Raw genomic sequence first — 20,043 nt, 5'->3', positions numbered from 1 at the left:
CCCCATTGGTTTTCACAGCCAGATGTTTGGGGGGCTCTTCTCTCCGGTGCAGGTCCCAGGGGTTAGGGTGCCTGATGTGGTGCACGAGCGCTTCATTTCTCAGGGAAAAGCTCCGTATTTGTGAGATCCCTACAGATTGGGGCTCTCTGTGCAGGGGGTGGGGTTTCTGGTGAGAATGTATCTCTCCCTCTCCTACCTGTCTCGATGTGGCTCTTTTACCCTTGGTTGTGGAGGAGGTGTTCAGCTAGTTTTCAGGTCTTTTTCAGAGGGACTTGTTCCACATGTGTGTCCATGGGAGGAGGTGAATTCCGGATCTTCCACACAGCCATCTTGAACTTTCTCTCAAGACTGTGGAAGGATTATTTTAGATTAGTATACTTTGTCTTCAAGAAGGAAAGTCCAATGTGTTATATGTACATGGGTGGGTGGTGAGGAGTGAAGGGCACAGTCAAAGGCAAGGATTCTGGGAAACTAAAGGCAATCATTAGGATGTTGGATGCCAGGAGATGGAGTTGAACTAGAGAAGGAGCAGAATAACACAAGACAAATGTTTCTATTTCACAATTTTAATTTGAGCTGAACTTAATCCTGAGGTAACTCGATTCTTCTTATTTATTTGAAAATTTGCTCTACTTTATTTCTAAGTAAAAACATTGATAGTCCCTTTGTTTTGACTCAAAATGTTCCTGGAAACTAGAGCATAAAGAATGTTTATGAAGCAGGTTATGATTTCCTTTAGGAACAGTTCTGAAACTGAATATAGAATATCTGACCCAGGACTCAGCATTAGATACATCATAAATACGACCAGCCATGTCTCATGACGATTAAGAAATTACTATAAATACCTACATATAACGTATAAAATTAAAATACCAATTCTAGAAAATGGTCATGGATAAACCAAACACCTCTTTAATACAAAGAACTCCAACAAACTATACGTTTAGAGGGGAACATTTAAAGATGTATGTTTCATTGGCCACTGATCTTTTCTGTGGTCCATCTGCTTATGTGAAGTGTCTGAGTTACTGAAGGCAGTGAGCTAGTGAAAAGCTGCCTGAACCAGGCAGCAGAAGATTTGGGAAGTTCGCTTCACTTCTGAGTCTCACTTACGGTCCCTTTCCATTCATTCTAACATTCTATGGAACTAAACTATTTTCTAAAATTAATATGTTAGCTATGATAAACATTAAGCAACAAATTCAAAATAATTTCTTGTGCCATCTTAGAATTTGGAAGACTTTAGGGTATGCTGGATGGTCCTGCTTTAGAAGGTTAAAGAAGTTTGAAATGATAATTTCTGTTTCTTTAGCTACACATCCGGTGGCAAGTAGAACCTTCTAAATCATTTCCTCCAGGGCTTCCCTGGTGGCGCAGTGGTTGAGAGTCCACCTGCCGATGCAGGGGACACGGGTTCGTGCCCCGGTCCGGGAAGATCCCACATGCCGCGGAGCGGCTGGGCCCGTGAGCCATGGCCGCGCATTTTCATAAGCCCTCAGCATTACTAGGTAATTAGGGAGCGGTGCAAGTTCTGGAAAACACCCTGGGGCAGGATCAATGCCTAAAAAAAAAAAAAAAAAAAAAAAAAAATCATTTCCTCCATTATCAGAGTGTGTTCACAAAGTATTTACCAGTGGTGCCGATGGTGTGGCTTCTGTTATTGAAAAGCATTTTACTTTTCATCTAATCATCTACTTTCTCCTTTACTCTCCTCTAACTCCTTAAATAGTTCAAAGTTACCCACGTGGCAGCTTAGAGACAGACCAAAGCAAGGCACCAAGACACATTGAGTGGGGTTTCAATCGCTTTGTTAAGCGTTTAGCCACAGGCTTACCTTGTTAATCTGCTAACAATTACCACCAGGTCATTAGCAAAATCTTGTAAAAAGGAGTTATAAAAACATCTCTCACTGAATCCTCAAAAAGACAGAATACCTTGAATGTAGCTTCCTTTACCCCTCAGAACAGGCAGGTATAGGTGGCATGCAGGAAGTCTGTGTGCTAATTAGGTGATAGCCAAAAGGCAGAGATAAAGAGTGAAGTTTCCTATAGAGAAAAAAAGATAGTTGATTTCAGCAATTTTCATATGAAAAGGTTAAAACTCATTTATTAATACCGAAACGCCATTTAAAATTTTATTTACTTATTTTTAATTGAGTATAATTGACATACAGCATCATATTAGTTTCAGAGGTACAATATAATGATTCTATATATGCATTTATTTGAAATGAGCACTACAATGTCTAGTTAACATCCATCACGACACCTAATTATATATTTTAAAAATATTATTTAAAATTCATCATCTTAAGTGTTGATTTCTCTTGCAAATTAAAAAATATTGAATTCAATTTGTAAAGAGATTTAAATGAAAAATTTGCTCTAGGATCCTGAACATTATTAATTTAAAGTCATCTATTTTTATAAACTAGCTGTATCTCTTGGCTATAATTTTCTTGCCTTCCCCTATTTGGAAAATGAACAAATTTTGTTAGAATGACAAATTTACTACAACTGGAGAGAATACTAAGGTTCCCAAATGTTGCCTTAGCCCTTCTCAAATGTAAGACCTTGAATCTCTTTAATTTCTTCCTGTCTTAGGAATAAAACATTAAACTGGTGAAATTCCTCAAGATTTACAATTTTTAAATTTTACATACTATATTGCTAAATATATGGCATATAGAAATATAATTATATAATACTATTTTTTAAATGCTAGAAACAAAAATAAGATAGAACTTACAACAGAGCTAGCAAGACCAGAATGAATAGCTCATCTATTACAAGCTCTGCCCAAAGGCAATGTTATGTAAATTCAATTTATAGACGTTGAATAGCTTCCCCAATGTTGGCCTTTGAAAAGCTCACACTGATATTTTCAAGAAACTAGAAACACACTCCAACCTGAAAAAGTAATACTATGAAGATGCTGCCATTAGTGATTTTATGTACTTCTACATACCCTTCTTGAATTTGAAATAATGGATAAGTTCAGGTAATAATTTTTGTTCTCTTTCAAATTTTATGACTTCAATATTGAGTTGTGTTTTATGACCTACATTTATTATATTCTGTAGAGTCAGCCAGCAGCTTTAGGCAAAGAATACCTTCGGAGTCTGAAATCCGACTTTGGGAAGAAATCATAGGTTTAAAACGAGTAATCATGTATTCTGGAAGCACAGGAATTTTCCAAAGATTTTGAAAAACAACCAAATACTGCATACTGTGTAATACATGAGCAATAATTTCCCAATTCTCTAGACAGCTTCTTTTTCTTTTCTGGCTAGGATAATTATCTATTCATGTATGGGCAAGGACTGTTGCTATAAAACTTAATTTCTTCCAGAGCAGTTTTGGTAGTTTTTTTTGGAGGAAGAGTTTGTTTAGCAAATTGTACACTGACAACGGTGAGGAATTTTTAGTTACGAGGAACTCTGACAAGGTCACAGGAATTATCCAGTCTCAGTTTCCAGTCTTGAGTCACATTGAAAGAGTGAAATTTAAACAGTGGTAAATTCAGTAACAAGTAAAGTTACATAATATTTACATGACAGGACAAAAACTAAAACTTCAGACCTTTTTCTCTTTAAATTAGGTTCTCACGCTAATGGACCAGATATAATTTGTTTATATAACTTGCTTAAAAAGAATGAGAACCTGGCTTCTATAGGAGAAAGAGATCGAAAGAGGAAGATTCTGACCTGGGTTATAATCCTGTTGCGCTCCTAGCTTTCTAGAAGGTCTTAGAGCTATCACAGTACTTTGATAAGCTTTGCTTTCTTTATTTACCAATATGTGAGCCAAATACTTAACCCGGCTGTGATGAGATAGTAAATGAAAGCATTTAAAAAATATAATGTAAGTTATCGTTTATTAGGGAAAAGCACATGCCAGGCACACTTAGTTTTCATGGTAATATAAATGTCACAGGCTGGCTAGGTTGTAAATTTGTTTACTTTTATGGCTTTTAACACTAAAAAATTTCTGCACCAGGGGCTGTCTTTAAGTTGTATTTGTGGCTAAACAGATCTACCCTCATTTTGAGTACTCACTGGCCATTATTGATAGTGATAACTAAAATCTGGTTGAAGTATCTTAAAAAGTATGCAGTATGTGATAAATTCCATGACATGACTGAGGCATTTGAGAAATATTTACTTTTTTAGAATTTAGGTCAAGAGCAGAAGCAAAATTATAATTTATGCATAACCCCAATTTTTTTCCCTCAAGTACATAGAAAGAACAAATGTTCTATGGATTTTCTTTGAAGAGGTTTGTAGTTATTATGTTTGTTTTACTTGTTTTTACATAGGGAACCTTTGTTGGCCTTTAAAATGTAACTTAGCAGTGTAACTGATGTATTTTTGCCAACAATAAAACAAATACATATGACAAAATAAATGCATACTCATTTCAGCCCGGAAGATTTGTTTTAAAATTATTTTATTTGCAGCCGGGGGAAACATATGAGATCATTTCTTTCCGCTCTGCCAAAGACAAGCTGATTTCCCCAACCCACGTGTACAGTTGAGCAGTAAGTCTAGCATGCTAGCGCACTCGAGTCTCCGGACTTGTGTCTTGCCATCTATGGGGACACACGCATCCGTGATAGTGCACTGGATGGGGCAAGACTCAGTAGGCAAGGCATCTCCGGTTCACAAGAAAACTGTGTTGACCATGTAGCTATCCCGTGTGCCTGCCGCATCTGCCCACTGGACAGGGAAAGAAAGGGTGCTTGGTGTAGTGTACACAGCTGTTGCTATCCACTCTCTCCCACTTTATACACTGTACTCCTCTCCCCACGTGCGTTCCAAGAGCAGGATCACAAACACACACACACACACCCGTATCTCTCCCAGCCGTCACCCGGGACGCGTCTCCCGCGCACTCCGACCTCCCCGCCGCTGGCTCCGCGGCCTCTACCCGCCACCAGCACTCCACATGGGCGTAACCCCGCGCCAGGCGGCCGCGTGGCCCACGGAGGCCCTAGCCGGCCCCCGCGTTCGAGGGAAGGCGCGGCCCCGGGGTCGGACGGACAAAGCGGGCGTCCAATCGAGCCCGGCACTGCCTTCCCGAAGGGAGGGAGCGGTGGCTCTGACGGGCCCAATGAGCGGGGAGCCCGAGTGGGACTTCCTCCCGGAATCCCGTTGGCCAGAATAGCTGGGCCGTGGGTGACACGTAAGTTAGGTGGGAGGTGGCGGCGGCCGAGGCTCCGCAGCCCCGTCAGTGACACCGGTCCGCCGTCCCCCAAACCCGGCCGGGGCAGCCGGCCCCCACCCAACTACTCACCCCCGCGGGCCGCGCGCTGAGGCGCCGCCTGGAGCCCGGCTCCCTTTGTTGGGCGCGCACCCCCTCCTTTTGGTGGCAACAAAGTCGCGCAGTGGGAGCTGCCGCGAGGGGGCGGGGAGCGGCAGAGGCGGGACTCCGAGCGCCGCCGGGGGCAGCCGGGCCAAAAAGTGGGGAGGAGGGAACAAGGCAGGCGGCATCTGCGGACCGGCGCGAGGACAGCCCGCTCAGAAGTATGCGGAGGGCCCCCTCCCGGGCCCAGGCACTCACGGAGAGTCAGCCTCGCCAAAGTTTGGCGGCGGCGGCTGCCCAGGCGGCGTCGATGGCTGCACGCCCCGCGGCGCGCGGAGGCTGAGTGGGCGCCACTTCCCCTCCGGCCCAGCTTTTGTGTCTCGCGTCTCCTCCTCATGCTGCGTCCGGCCACCTCCTGCGGCGGCCGCTGCTGAGGCGCCCGCTCGGGCCGAGGGGAGGAAGGGACGGCGGTGGCGAGGACGGCCGCGGCGCGGGGTCCCGACGGGACTATGGGAAACGGGATGTGCTCCCGAAAGCAGAAGCGGATCTTCCAGACGCTGCTGCTGCTGACCGTGGTGTTCGGCTTTCTCTATGGCGCGATGCTCTACTACGAGCTGCAGACACAGCTGCGGAAAGCCGAAGCGGTGGCACTCAAGTACCAGCAGCACCAGGAGTCCCTTTCCGCCCAGTTACAAGGTACGGTTAACGGGACGCGCGCGGCCGGTGGCCAACTTTGCCCCGCGCCTCCCGCCCCGACTGGAAAAGTGGTTTTGATGAGCTGTTGGCACCGCGGGCACCACCTCTGACCTTCAGGGACATCAGAGGCAAGCCCCGCCGGACCCCGGAGTGTCAGAGATGACACATCCGCATCCTCCCGCTTCCTCCGGTGGTTACATTTGAAATTGGCAGCGCCAGCCCAGGTTCCACTGGGCGATGGATGGGCGGGTACACACTGAGTCTTTTACCCCAGCCCTTGTCAAAGGCCCAGCTGCAACCCGGGCAGACAAACCAGGATCCCTGCCTCCGCTCCTGCCAGCCCATCCGGAGGGGCATGGTTTCCTGGTTTCTAGGCATTTGCTTTCCAGTTGACGTTGTCAGTAGCCTAAGAAATGGGGAGTTTGGCCGAGATTTCTCAAACTGCTGTTTCTTCAAGGGAAATTAAGCCATGACCTGGTGGTCCAAGCTAATGGCCCAGTCGAATGGAGCCTAGACCTGCTAGTTGCTTATCTCTGTTAACTCAGTAGTGTGACTTTAGAGATGTTGGATGTGTTGGAAAAGTGCACGCTACTGTTCACCATCCTGCAGGTATGTTTTTGGAAAAAGAAAAAAAAAAGCTTTACTAAACTGAGTAACTTTCAGTTTGTTCCGGAGAGGTGCAAGAGGAGAAACCTGGTTTTTCACTTTGCCAGACACAGCAAATACTACGTGAGCAATACCTGCAGAAAGACGGAAAGCTCCTATCCTTCTATTTTAGAATCCCATTTAATGTAAATTTCAGGAACATAAATGATGCATGACTGCAAAGTAAGCACCATGTGGCCTTGTTAAGAGCAGAGTCATCCTTTACATATTTTTTGAAAGCTTTTTCTTATACTTGTGGTTAGTTTTCAACACTTATGCAGTCCTCTCCCCACCAAAAAAAGTAATAATAATAAAAGGCTCTGAGTAGTGAAATGTTGACAGTCCTTGCTGATCATGCAAATATAGCTTATTTCATATTTCTAGGAAGATACAAGCTGCATGGATAGTTTCTGTCATTGTATATTTATACAAATATAAAACAGATACCTTTTCATTGCTTTAGCTGTTGTGAATGTTTTCTGATTCTTGGTCTTATTTGCTTTTCCCAACTTAGAAACGAAGTATTTTTAGCTTACTGAAGCTGTATAGCCACAGGCAATGAAAATACGTGAGCTGGGCTTTGTTCAAAAGGAAAATCTGTTTTGATTCAGTCTTACTTTAAAAATGTTTTTCTTTAGAACTTGTTGAAATTTACCCATGAGTTACTGTTGGTATGCAAAATATGGATATTTATTTATTTACTTGTTTACTTAGAAGACACCAGCGGCAGTTAGACCAAGGGAAAAACTTGCCATTCAGTAGTACAATGGCAGGACTGGATTTTCACACACGTGACTGGAAGGGTGTATATGGTGGATTATGCAAAGTTGGTGCCTTGTTCTCTTAGTTCAGGAGACTCATGAGAGCAGGTGCTGTCACATTCACCAGTACATCCTCAGCACTGCACAGTGCCTGACACTCAGGAGGGGGTCAATGTATATATTTATTCAGTCAACAAACAAATTTTAACTGTGATGAGAAAACTAGTTCCAAGCACTTTTGTCTGCTTTCTCAGACTTCACTTCCTTGTCTGCTTTTTGAAAAAAACCAAGTAACAACAATGAAATATTTTGCTCAAGTAGCACATTTGCCTAAACTCCCAGTGCTGGAACTCATTGACTGAGGAGGCCCTGATTTCTGAGTCATGGCCTTTATTTGCAGTATTCCATTTAGAAAATCCATCTCAGTTTTTTTTTCCCCTTTTATTTGCCTTCTTTTGGTGGTGATAGTGGGGGAGAGGGGTGGTAAGTGGTAATACAAAACCAGTAAAATACACAACATTTGCTTTGCTGCAGGAGATGAAAAAAAATGTTGTAGCTAGTTTGAACGGGTGGCCTTACAGTCCATTTCTTAATTTAGTGTTTTGCCATTTGCTCTTGAATTGTGGTGCTGCACAGTTGCAATATGATTATGTGTGAAGAATTATTTCCCAAGCAGGCTACAGTTTCTTATTTTTTTTTTTTTTTTTTTTTTTTTTTTTTACAATTCTTATTTTTTCACAATTCTGTTCTGTAGCATTTATTTTGGATATCACATCTGCAGGCCATTTAATGAAGATTTTCTGATGGTACGCAGGTTTTGCTTCCCTTTTCCAATGACAAATGACATTTTACTCAGCAGTGCTATGTACACATATAGATTTGTTTTTAGGACATTAAACTCTCCATTCTTAAGACTTGTTTAGTTATGTGAGATCTCTTGACCTGGCTTGGATTAAAATCAGAGTTAATTATGAGTGGCCTTCTTTTTTTAAAAAATGCCTCTTGAAAAACGTTAAGTAATTTGGCCATGTAATCTGAAGGTATACATTTGTTAAATGAACATATTTAGGTCATCTTCAGTTTAATAATGGGTTGACACCAGACATTACTCTGAAAGTAGGTTATGTCTAACTCCAAGTGTATTTTGGAGTAGAACAGTTCCATAAATAGGAAATGGCAGGGGTTACATGGGAAAAGTTCCAGACTTTGGCAGTGCTCCGTCCACTAAAAACAAATGTCTGTGTCTGCCAGCCTCTCTATCTTCCATCTATAGTGTTCCTTAATTATATTGAGGATTGGGGCAGAGGTTACCTCTGGTGGCAGTAGTAACAACCTTTGACCAGCACAGTGTTTAGTTAACTTAAAATTTTTTTTAAAAAACTGCTTTTGGGACTTCCCTGGCAATCCAGTGGTTAAGTCTTGGAGCTTCCACTGCAGGGGGTGCGGGTTAGATCCCTGGTCAGGAAACTAAGATCCCATGTTCCTTGCCAAGCAGCCAAAAACAAAACAAAACAAAACAAAAAAAGCAAAAGTGCTTTTGGGGCCATGCTCCATTTTCTGTGTCTATAAACAGTGGTTCTCAGCTTTGACTGCCCATTAGAATTACCTGGGGGCAACTCCCAGTCCAATTAAGTCTCAATCTGTGGGGTGGAACCCACCTGGCAATCTCCCCAGGTGAATGCAATGTGCAGCTGAGGTCGAGAACCATAGCTCTGTAATCTTAAGACTGAGCTGATTCGCACATTTACTTCGCTGGCTTGGCTGCAAAGACATTTGAGGCTTTTTTCTTTTACCCCAAGCATGTGATTCAAATTCTAGCCCTGCAACTTCTTGCGTGATCTTGGGCCTCATTTTTCTTATTTATATAATGGAGATTAGAGTGACCTATTTTATAAAATATTGTGAGGATAAAATAATTAATACCTGTGAAGCTCCTAGCACATACCTAGCACATAGTAGGTACCACTCATTCAACATTAGCTGTTGTTATCATTAGCAGTCCCTGTTTGAGATATTTGATCATTTTCTCTTCCCAGGGTTGCCACGGGTAAAATTTTGAAATTGGCAGAATTTGTTTTTATAATTAACTCCTTTTTTGTTGTACCTAAATGAACATCAAAGAAAATAGGCAGACTGGAATAAATCCAAGTACTTTACTCTGAATAAGGGACCCTCCCTGACAATTTAAATTTAGAATTCAAGTTTGCTTACTAATTAACTCTCTTTATATCATGTTAGATTAGGAGAGGGTGTGATTGCCAGAGGTAGGCAGTAACCTTGTGCAATAAGATCTGGGAGAGGGATGTAACTATTTAAATTTTGGGGGGGGCAAACAGTCCCTCATTCTTAAAACATTGTATTACATTATTGCAGTGCTCTTGGTCTTCCCAGTGATGACCAGAAACCATCAAGAAAAGGTTCATAGGGCTTCCCTGGTGGTGCAGTGGTTGAGAGTCCGCCTGCCGATGCAGGGGACGCGGGTTCGTGCCCCGGTCCGGGAAGATCCCACGTGCCACGGAGCGGCTGGGCCCGTGAGCCATGGCCGCTGAGCCTGCGCATCCGGAGCCTGTGCTCTGCAACGGGAGAGGCCACAACAGTGACAGGCCCGCATACTGCAAAAAAAAAAAAAAAAAAAGGTTCATATGATGTCTTCTATGCTCCTATTCCAGATAAGTGTATTACAGTTATTTAAAACAAACACGTTTGGTGCTTCTAAGGCTGACATGGTTATTCAAGTTAGTTGTCCTTTGCATTATGTTCCCCTGAGACATAGAATGGCCCATTTGCCTGAGTGTGAAAACATATTGTATCTGGTTTCTTCTTTGTTTTCAACTTACCCTGAATTTACTTTAAAAAAAAAAAAAAAAAGTTCTCCTTCAGCTCAGGACCAGGCTTTTAAAAAATTCTTTCATCTCCAGTGCTAAGTGCTTGGCATATACTGTAGTAGGTGATCAATAAATATATAGGTCTATACCTATATATTCATTGGCTCTCTGCCAATGAATGTGCTTCTATATGGTGAGCAGTGAAATGTAGTGGATGTGGGCTGAGGAGTCAGAGATGTTGGATTTGATGTCTTGCCATATATATATATATATATATATATATATTTTTTTTTTTTTACCAGCTGGGTGATCTTGGGTTACTTAACATCTCCGTGATTTGCTTTCATCATATGTAATAATCAGGATAATGGTGTTTATAATAGTTTGTCATAGGATCAGTAGTGTTAGCGGGTGTATAGTGCTTAGAAGGGTGATACTTGCATTTTGGAATACTGGGGAACTTCCTGTACAACAGAGTGGTTCACAGACCTCAGTAATTTAGCCCCACGGGTATAGGCAATGTGTAGTAGGGATACTCGTTTTCAAGTGCAAAGTTAGGACATACAAACATCAATTAGATGTTGTCTATTAAATGGACATTTTCACTGAAGTACATACATCGTGCAGTTAAAAGGTGAAATTTATCAAGCTGTTTTTGTTTAATTCTGTTCTATTTTAAAAATGGAACATGTATAAAAACTCTTTATGTAAAGCCCTGCCTTAAGATTTATTTTCTGAATAAAAGATAAAAGCTTCTAGATAACTTTTGAAAATATGACTCAGTTAAACATTCTGTTAAATATATGTGACATGCATGAATATTTGTGACTCCACACATTGTACCTGCCTTAGTCATCCTTGTAAATTGGAACTCGCCAATATTGGTTCACCAGGGAAGAGAAGTGCTCAGTGTCTTTGAGCCTTTTGTTTAAGTCTGAGGTAGAAGACCCATGCATGTTATACAGTTCACTACATCCAAGTAGATTGGAAAACTTACCTTGACCTTTTAAAATTCCCTCCTGCCTTACCAAGAGCTGGGACAGGAGACCAGGTTTTAGAGACTTAAGGAATGAGTGAATTGGAGTTTGAGAATGACGACTGAAGCCGGGAGGACCAAAATGCAAATGATTTGAGAGAAACTAGAAGACGTGAGAGAGAGAGAAGGGGACTAACATCAGTTTATGACATTTCAAAGCATTGGGGATGATTCTTGCCCACATCTGCATGTCCTAAAAAGAAAGAAACAGGGACTAGTGAAGCGGGGGAGTGGGTTTGGCATCAGATACTGTTAGAATGCAACTCTGGTGTTTACCAATGGAGTGACCTTGAGCAGGCAGGTAACCCCTCTGAACTTCGCTTTCTTCCTAGTTGGCTTTCTTCCTAGTTGGCTTTCTTCCTAGTTTGCCTCCTAGTTCAATGTCTCTTTTGCACACTTGCATGCACTAGAAATAATACATCTAATGTGACTAGCACAAATCCCAGAGTGCATCACTGTGACATTTACTAGGTAACCAGGACTGCTGTTGCAGGATTAATATTGGGCTACTTTTTATTTTGCCCACCGTGTATTACATCTAGTAGGTAATAGAGTCATTATCTGTGGTCTAAATGTGGCTCTTTTCAGAGCCATATTCCCACCTTGGCTGAAACTTTTACTTGATTAAAGACACTCACTCTGTCTTTTCTACCATGTTGACCCTTTTTTGGTAAGAAAGGACTTGAGAACGCTTTGCATGGTAGCAGCTAAGAGTTGCTGTTTTTCATTTTGACAAATAAGTGTTCTTATTTTATCACTGAGGACAAAATGTTTTTGCTACTTTTGCCAGTCAGTGGTTTATGGGTTTTGTAGATTTGTTTGGAAGTGAAATATGTATAACTTTACTGTAAAATAAAAATGGCCAACTGTATTTTTTCTCTTGAGCCACTCTTATTTGAAACATTTATTTTGATAGAAATTTGAAAATTTCCTTGAAAGAATTAAATTATGTTAAATACATAACATTTATTGAGTGTCTGCCACATTCAGGTGCTGCGCTTAAGCACTTACATGCATTTTCTCACTTAACCCTAACTGAGCACTTTGGTGTGAAGGCGTAGTCTGTGGCTCAGAGGGGTAAATTAAGTTGCCAGTGTCAAGGTCGAGTCTAATGAATCTACACTTGGAACCCCAATGTGATTTCCTAGCCTGTGTTCTTTCCACAGTACTCCATTGCCCTAAAAATTATTTTAGTGTCTCTGTGACAATATTAAAGGTTTTGAGAAAGTGGGTTAGGTGGGTCATGTGAGGATTCAAGATAAAATTTAGAATCAGAAGTAACAGGTGTGATTATTTGATGCAGCATTTCCAGAGTGTAGGACATTTGGCGCTGTTGAAAAAGGTGATTTTAGTTGATACTGGAGTTGATTTTAGGTGATCTGCAGATGCTGCATAAAATAACATCAAATCACATGAGAAACTTCTGCCCTTTTGAATTCCCTTTCAGTGTTTTCTTGACAAGTCAAGGAGAAACTCTCAGTTTGATACTAGAGCCTCTCTCCTAGATATAGTTGCTCATTTGTTTTCAGAGAGCTGACTTCAGGCAGCCAAAAGCCTAACAGCTAGACTTTAATAATTGTTTTGTTGTTTTATTGTATTTAAATTTTATGGTTACTACCCATTAATGGCACGGTAAGTCAGATTTTTCATTTACAAAGTAGTAGTTTAAAGTTTCCTTTTTAGAAGTTTATGTTAGGGTAAAAAGTGAGCATTTGGCCACCCGTTGTACCTATACAGGTTTTGCATGTATAAAATAAGAACTCATGTTATGAGTACCTGCATGTCTGACGTTCAAGAACGCATCACTTGGTGATACAGACACTGAATTTTACAGTTAAGAAAACAATCCTGAAGAGGATGAATCACTTAGCATACGTCTCAAGCTAAGCCCAGAGCCTGCATACGCTGATTTCCAGAACAGTGGAGCACTCCTCACTGCGCTTGGCTGCGTCTGCAGACTGGCAGCACCCTCCTCTTGGTCTGAGCAGCATGGGTGTTGCTATTTTTAAACAATGCTGTGTATTTCTGAATGGCACACTTGTGTTCTTTGTTTTTATTGGCCTGTGGGTGCTTTTCCAGAGGACATGCCAGACATTGCCCTACGCTAATAAGGCTCACAGCCTGGAGGGACATGGGCATGAAATAAATTGCTTGTTATAATAGTATGACATTTAAAAAAATATTGCTTTAGCTATTTTTCACATATAAAATGTCACAATATGATACGTAGTGAATAGAAAAGTGAAAGATGTGCTGTCATTCTGAAGGATGAGGCATTTTAGAACATTTGAATGACACCATGTCCTTTCCTTTGAGAATAAGTGAACTTAAGAAAAATATATAATCATTTTAGGAGAGTCAAACATTCTATTTCCCATTTCACCTCTCATTTAAAGCCCTTCTTTAAGTGGAATTTTTGTAAAAAAAAAATTCTACAAATCAAGGTATGTAAGAGAACTTTGACGTTGCTTGTATGCTCTAGACAATAGCTATGATACTATAAAATAAGTATTCTAAATGTAGATTAATATTGGGCAGCTGATAAATTGCTTGATTAGTTTGGTTAGTGTAGAACAGTTTATCAAGTTTTATGTTAGTGAGATTTAATATTGTAACTATGCTTCCTACTGCAATAATCTCTCAACCTATTAACAAACATTTAGAGGTAATTTTTAAAAGGACTTTATATCCTTTTTAAAGGTTTGATTCTGTAAAACATGTTAAATAGTACTGATGTCAAACATCACTTTTATTAGAAGATGAAAAATATATCCTCTTTACTAGATAGGTGAGTATCAGCTCAAAATCCAGAAGTCATCTGAGTTTTATCCAGATGTGGGTATGGCTCCTTGGATATAGTTCCTCAAGTATAACTTCTCAAGTATAGTTCCTCTTCATTGGTAGATCTGTGAAACTAAACCTCAACATATAAGCAACATACAATAGTGGGGCAGGCATACGATACCTACATATTCTTATTCAAAACAGCGGAAAGTGCAAGGTGTGTAGGAGTTGTTGGTCCATGAAAATTCTGAAATCCAGTTAGGCAAATGTTCCTCAGCTAGGTCCAGGCCTGGGAATAATTCTCCATGGTTCTTGATTCTACCCTATGGACTACTGAGTCATCCTTCCTTTTTTCATGAAAGGTAGCGTGTGTTGGCAGCTGAGTTTTTTGTCTGCTTCCTGCCTGTAGAATTTGGGGGATCTATGGCCTTTTTTCATTTAGGACCATCTCCATTCCTTCCAGTCCAAACTGGCAGTGTATCTGCTGGTAAAATCCTCTCAAAATTTTTGTGGGTCTCCTGTGAAACTTGTTGAGGTTTACTCTGTTAGACCAAAAAACCACACCCATCTTGGAGATGATTCCTTCTCTACTTTGAGTTTCTGCAGAGGCAAGGGAGAGACAATGCCCTTTAACTTACCAAAGGCCTGTTGAGAGTATCTGTGAGTCACACCCTTAAAGTTGTAGGAGATCCTGTGGTCTGACTGAATAGTACTCAGAGATGCCACGTTTCCCAGGGCTTACCAAAAGGATTTCAGAAGCTGCACCGTTGATCTGATTTTAGACCATGTTTTCTCAGACAGTTCCCTAGAAGTGATCTTTGCTTGGAAACTGTTTCTTAACTTTAGCATTGTTTGCTGTCTAGAGAGACTGAGGATTTTCAAAACCTTCAGGTCCTGCCTCCTTTTTTGTTTGGTAGTCCCTCCCCTGATTTATATTCTCACAGTTTGCTATAAACAGCAAGAAGGAACAAGGTAGCATCTTCAGTACTTTGCTGGGAAAGCTCCTTAACTAAATCACCCAGTTCATTTGGCACTTTGTAAACGTCTCATATAAATGCATGGGTCTGCAGGTCACATAACTACACATAGGTGTCGTATTGTTAAACCTTTTGCCACTGTGTAATTTCTAGTCTCCAATAAGATTTTCCTCACCTTCATTCATGCCCTTAATAGAAATCTCTTCAAAGTCCAAAATTCTGTGAACAATGTGTCCAAGGCACTTTACACTGTCACTGGCCCTCTTCTTAGGCCCACTAAATGGTTCCAAAGCCTCTACCACCTTTTAGGTTTTTGTCATGGCAGCACCCCACTTCTAAAATCTGGATTAGTTATCCTGTTGCATAGCAAACTACCCCCAAACTGAATCGGCTTAGAATGACAAATATTATCTCACAGTTTTTGCTGGAAAGGAATCGACTTAGCTGGTTGATTCTCTGAAGATCTCTGTCTCACGATGTTGCAGTCAAACTGCTGATCAGGGTTGTAGTCATCTCAAAATTTGACTGGGACTGAAGGATCTGCTTCAGAATTCACTGATGTGGTTGTTGGCAGGCCTCAGAAGATCCAATTCCAATCTCACTCATCCAGGCCTTTCTGAAGGCCCATGATTCCAACCTGGAACTTAAAACATAATACTGGCTTCCCTCAGGGCAAGAGATCCAAGAGAAAGCTAGAGAGAGTGTATGAACCCAAGATGAAAGTGAAAGTATTTTAATAACCTAATCTTGAAGGTGATAACTTATCACTTTCTACCATATTCTGTTCATTAGAATCTAATCACCAAGTCCAGCCTGTGCTCAAGGGCAAGAATAACAGAAAGTAAGGATCACCTGGGGCCATCTTAGTAGCTGCCTCCCACAAGGTGAGAATGACATTGTCATTGTTGGCTTTCTTCGAGTACTTGCTATGTGCCAGGCACTGTTCTAAATTATATTCTTGGAATATCCAACATAATACTTTCGTAAAAATGTTCTACTATATATTAAAATGTGATTTACCATTTATTTTGACATATATTAGTGAGAAGTGGCATTTGAAGTCATGGAACTACAGAGGGAAATTATCTGCTGTTTAAACCATCTGACCTGGAAGAATTAAAATTAAAAGAGATTTCCAGGTATCTCTCTGAAGTATAAACCTAACTAGGAGGCTAACTAGGAGGCTGTTAGGGGAAATCCCAAAGTGGAAGCCATCCTGTCCTTGGGAAGTTTCAAAATCCATTGACAATTTGAGAAAATTTCCTACTCCTACAAGTGACTGTATTTCTTTGGCAAGTAGATGGGAATGCAGTGCAGTGTGTTTGTTCATATAGTATTTTCATTTGCTTCTGAACGTTCCTTCTGACTTAATATAGCCTGCAGTCCTTGGTGAAGACCTCATTATTTGATAATCAGAAGATATATTTCTTAATGGAGTTCAGCTGGTCTTAGAAAGATAAATATCTTGATTTAAAGAAAGAGCATTCATTGCATGACTAGTAATTTCAACTTGTTCATTCATCCCTATTTTGGAAGTCAGGTTTTAAATATTGCAATACATGAGGTATTCTTTTGTGATGTCTATAAAAAATAGAGCATATGAGCATATTATGAAAAAGTCATTAAATGCTTTATGAACAATTGTAATTTCAAATTCACAGTATGGCCTCACTCTTCCAAACATACTTTAATAATTAGAGATACATGAGATGAATATTTCTGTTTTCCATTTGACTTCCATTGTACTTTCCTAAACATATTTCTGTAAGAGATTAGATCGGGAAGTGGGTAGAGAATATTTTGTCAAAATGTTTGAGGCCATACTTGATTCACAAATCAGGGAGAGTTCTGTTTGTGTCAGTGAGAAGTTGCTGTTGAATTTCTAGGAAATCAGTGACTGTCTTCCTGCTCTCCTGCTATCTATGTGGGTGCCAGATTGCTGACGTGATCCTCTCTGTTAGGCTAGGTTGCTGGGGTCTTCTCTTGGTGATACTCTCAGTGATTGTAAGTCCCTTGGGACATGTGGTCTCTGTTATCTGTCCCAAAAACCAAAATGGGAAAATTCCCTACGTGTTCTACAGTATAGTTCTAACATGTGCAGTGTGGTTCTTAGGGACACTTAACAGGCTGCATATTGTCTTTGTCTCATTTACCTTTTCCTCCCTGGGTTGGTCAGGGTCCATATGGATTAAGCTAGCAGAAGCTCTTTTCTGTTGAAACTGCCCAAGGAAGCAGTAGCTTCTAACCCAGTTAGCTAGAATGATGGTATTTGTGAATACATGTGAGACCCCTTTTTTAGCCCCCGAGAAGTGTTCATCTGAGGGTCCCACGGTAGCAATACTTTGAGCAGAGACTGAGCCTTTAAAGAAAGACTGCTTTGTTTTTATTTCAGGCCTCCAGCTGTTCTCAAAACTGCCTCCTACCTGGCAACTGCTCAGTCTAAGACCACGTCGTGTGTCTTGTTTGTGACCCTCTCTTCCCTGAGGGTGGCATTTTCAATTTGGGATCTGTGGGGTCTATGAATTTTCTGAAAATTTATGTCAATTTTGTATAAGTGTCTTTTTCCAAGACAGACGCTATAGCTTTTATCAGATCCTCAAAGCATCAGTGACCTGAAAAAGGTTAAGAACCCATGCTTTCGGGCACATTCCCCCTTCTGAGGTTTTTTAAAGTCCATCTTGGAATTTGACCTCCCCTGGTTCCACGCCATGAACCCTCTAGAAAGCGGCCAGGTTTGTAATGGAGTCATCAGTGCTGACTGCTATTCCTCTAAAGCCCAAACCCACTCCACCTCCCTCAAATGTAAGAATCCTGATTAGAGATTTAAATGACATCTAATAAATTGCACTCCTAGAATCCACTAGTAATTGCTTAGTAAATAATAAATAAAAATGCCTTGCTATCACATAAGGCATTTATGCTTTTCAAATTGCTTTGTATTCATGATATCATTTGGTCCTGAAAACCTGTGATGTTGAGTAAAGCAATATGCAATATTATTACCATTTTGAATTTGGGGAAACAGAAGTCACACAGCAAGACAGTGACACACTTGGGATTAATGCTCAAATTGCTTGAATCCTAACTCAGGACTCTTACTAATCCTCAGTTTCCAAGGCTCCCTCACCCTGGACCTAAAAGGAGGTTTTGACAGCACCTATTCCAAAACAGAGTTTTTTACTTTGCCTCCTCAGAGTTAAGAATATTCCCAGATGGTGATGCAGCTGGACTTGAGAACTGGCCTCCTTGGGGTCCACTGCCATCCCCCACCACTTCCCATCTCCGTGTCCTCTGAAGGTGCTGCTGGCTGCTCACGCTACCACTTGCTGCTTCACCTCTGCAGCTTTCTACTGTCACCAGCATGTTCACCGTGTCCCTCTCTGTGTCTCGTGCCCTGAAGGATGGAGGCAGGCTCCACAGGATTGGATCCCAGGGTAATAAGAGTGATAGTCAGTGTGGTGAACTTGGCTTCACCGCCCTTTCCATCTCTCTCCGGCACATTGTCCTTGATCCAAAATTAGGGGCTTGGGCTGTCCCTAACCTTCAGATGATTCTTTCTCAGACTCCTCCGCAACCTGGGGTGTACACATGGCACGGGCCCACACCGGCATGCTGCTAACTTTCACCACAGGCTCTGTAGCTTCACCTTGACTTCACAGGGGGGCTTTGAAGCTCACCACTCAACTGATTCTCCAGCTGTGTTTTTTAGTTTCCAGATGTAGAAGCCAAATCACTCCTAAATAAATCACAGATTGGAAAAACAGGAAAGAAGCTTTGTAGAACCCAGGTTGCAAAGAGCAAGCATATGGATATGTTTTGGTTTGGCCCACACAGTGCTCGGAAAAATTTCACGGTAGTTGTCTACATGGAAAAAGAAAGATATTTTATGTGAGCATCCGGATTTCCAACTTTGTCTGAAAAGTCATAGGATCCCTCGACACTGCGCTGCATTCTTGCGTGGCTTGTGTTTTGAGTGGGGCATGTGGGCTTCGGTTGGCAGACATTTCCACTGGGAATTCTTCCTCTCGAATACCTCCTTTAGTTTATCAATGAAGAAAGTGAACCTCAGAGAGATCGAATGACTTGACAACTGTGCTGTCCAGTGTGGTAGCCACTGGTCCTGTGTGGCAGAAGCGCTTAAAGTGCAGTTAGTGTGTGACTGAGGAATGGAATTTCATTTTTTTTTTTTTTTTTTTTTTGGTGGTCCGCGGGCCCCTCCCTGTTGTGGCCTCTCCCGTTGCGGAGCACAGGCTCCGGACACGCAGGCTCAGCGGCCATGGCTCACGGGCCCAGCCGCTCCGCGGCATGTGGGATCTTCCCGGACCGGGACACGAACCCGTGTCCCCTGCATCGGCAAGAGGACTCTCAACCACTGCGCCACCAGGGAAGCCCTGGAATTTCATATTTTAACTAATTTAAACTTAAAATTTTTAGCCAAAGCATTGTGAAATATTTTTCTGTTAAACACAACTTTATTGCCTTGGTGGCACTACATTTCGATGAAGTCTTGGGTCGCATTATATCTTATTGGTGTATTGCAGTGCACGTGTACTTCCTACCTTTTAAAATGTGGCTGCTAGAAATCTAAGTTACAAGCGTGGTTCACGGTGTATTTCTGTTGGACAGTGTTGACCTGACAGAGCTCACACAGCTTGTTGGTGGAAAGTCTGGAATTTGTCAGCAGATATCCACGGTTCTAACCATTCTTTTTCTCTATTACTACACTCTTGCCCAACTTTCCTTCTAATTCTCAAAACCTTTTCATTATACCAGATAATCTCATAAACCCCTATAGGAGTTTATTTTTCCTCATTTTTGCATGGCACATGATACAGAAATGATTTTATGTAAATGAAAATTTAGCTTTCTGTATTATCAATGATCGTATAATAAAGGTAATTTTAAAGATAATATAATTAATATTCATGATATATAAAGACTAAAATTATTTTTCTTATTTTAAGTGACGCTGACCATTTAGTTGTCTCTGAATTATTTGTCTAAGAAAACAAT

The 20,043-nt window shown here is 41.2% G+C and overlaps 1 protein-coding gene across 1 annotated transcript in view; it reads left to right on the top strand.

Annotated features, from left to right (window-relative positions):
• The first annotated feature begins 5,815 nt into the window (after nucleotides 1-5,815).
• The window catches only part of GOLIM4 (golgi integral membrane protein 4), an 83,466-nt gene continuing 69,238 nt past the window's right edge, over nucleotides 5,816-20,043 (top strand). Inside the window, exon 1 of the mRNA XM_007446427.1 lies at nucleotides 5,816-6,002. Coding sequence (XP_007446489.1) covers nucleotides 5,816-6,002 — 187 coding nt within the window. The remainder of the gene's footprint in view (nucleotides 6,003-20,043) is intronic.

This window comes from Lipotes vexillifer, unplaced genomic scaffold (assembly GCF_000442215.2).
Source record: "Lipotes vexillifer unplaced genomic scaffold, Lipotes_vexillifer_v1.1 scaffold763, whole genome shotgun sequence".
Lineage (NCBI taxonomy): Eukaryota > Metazoa > Chordata > Mammalia > Artiodactyla > Lipotidae > Lipotes > Lipotes vexillifer.
Note: the sequence above shows the minus strand (reverse complement) of the source record. Positions and strands in the feature narration are given on the sequence as shown.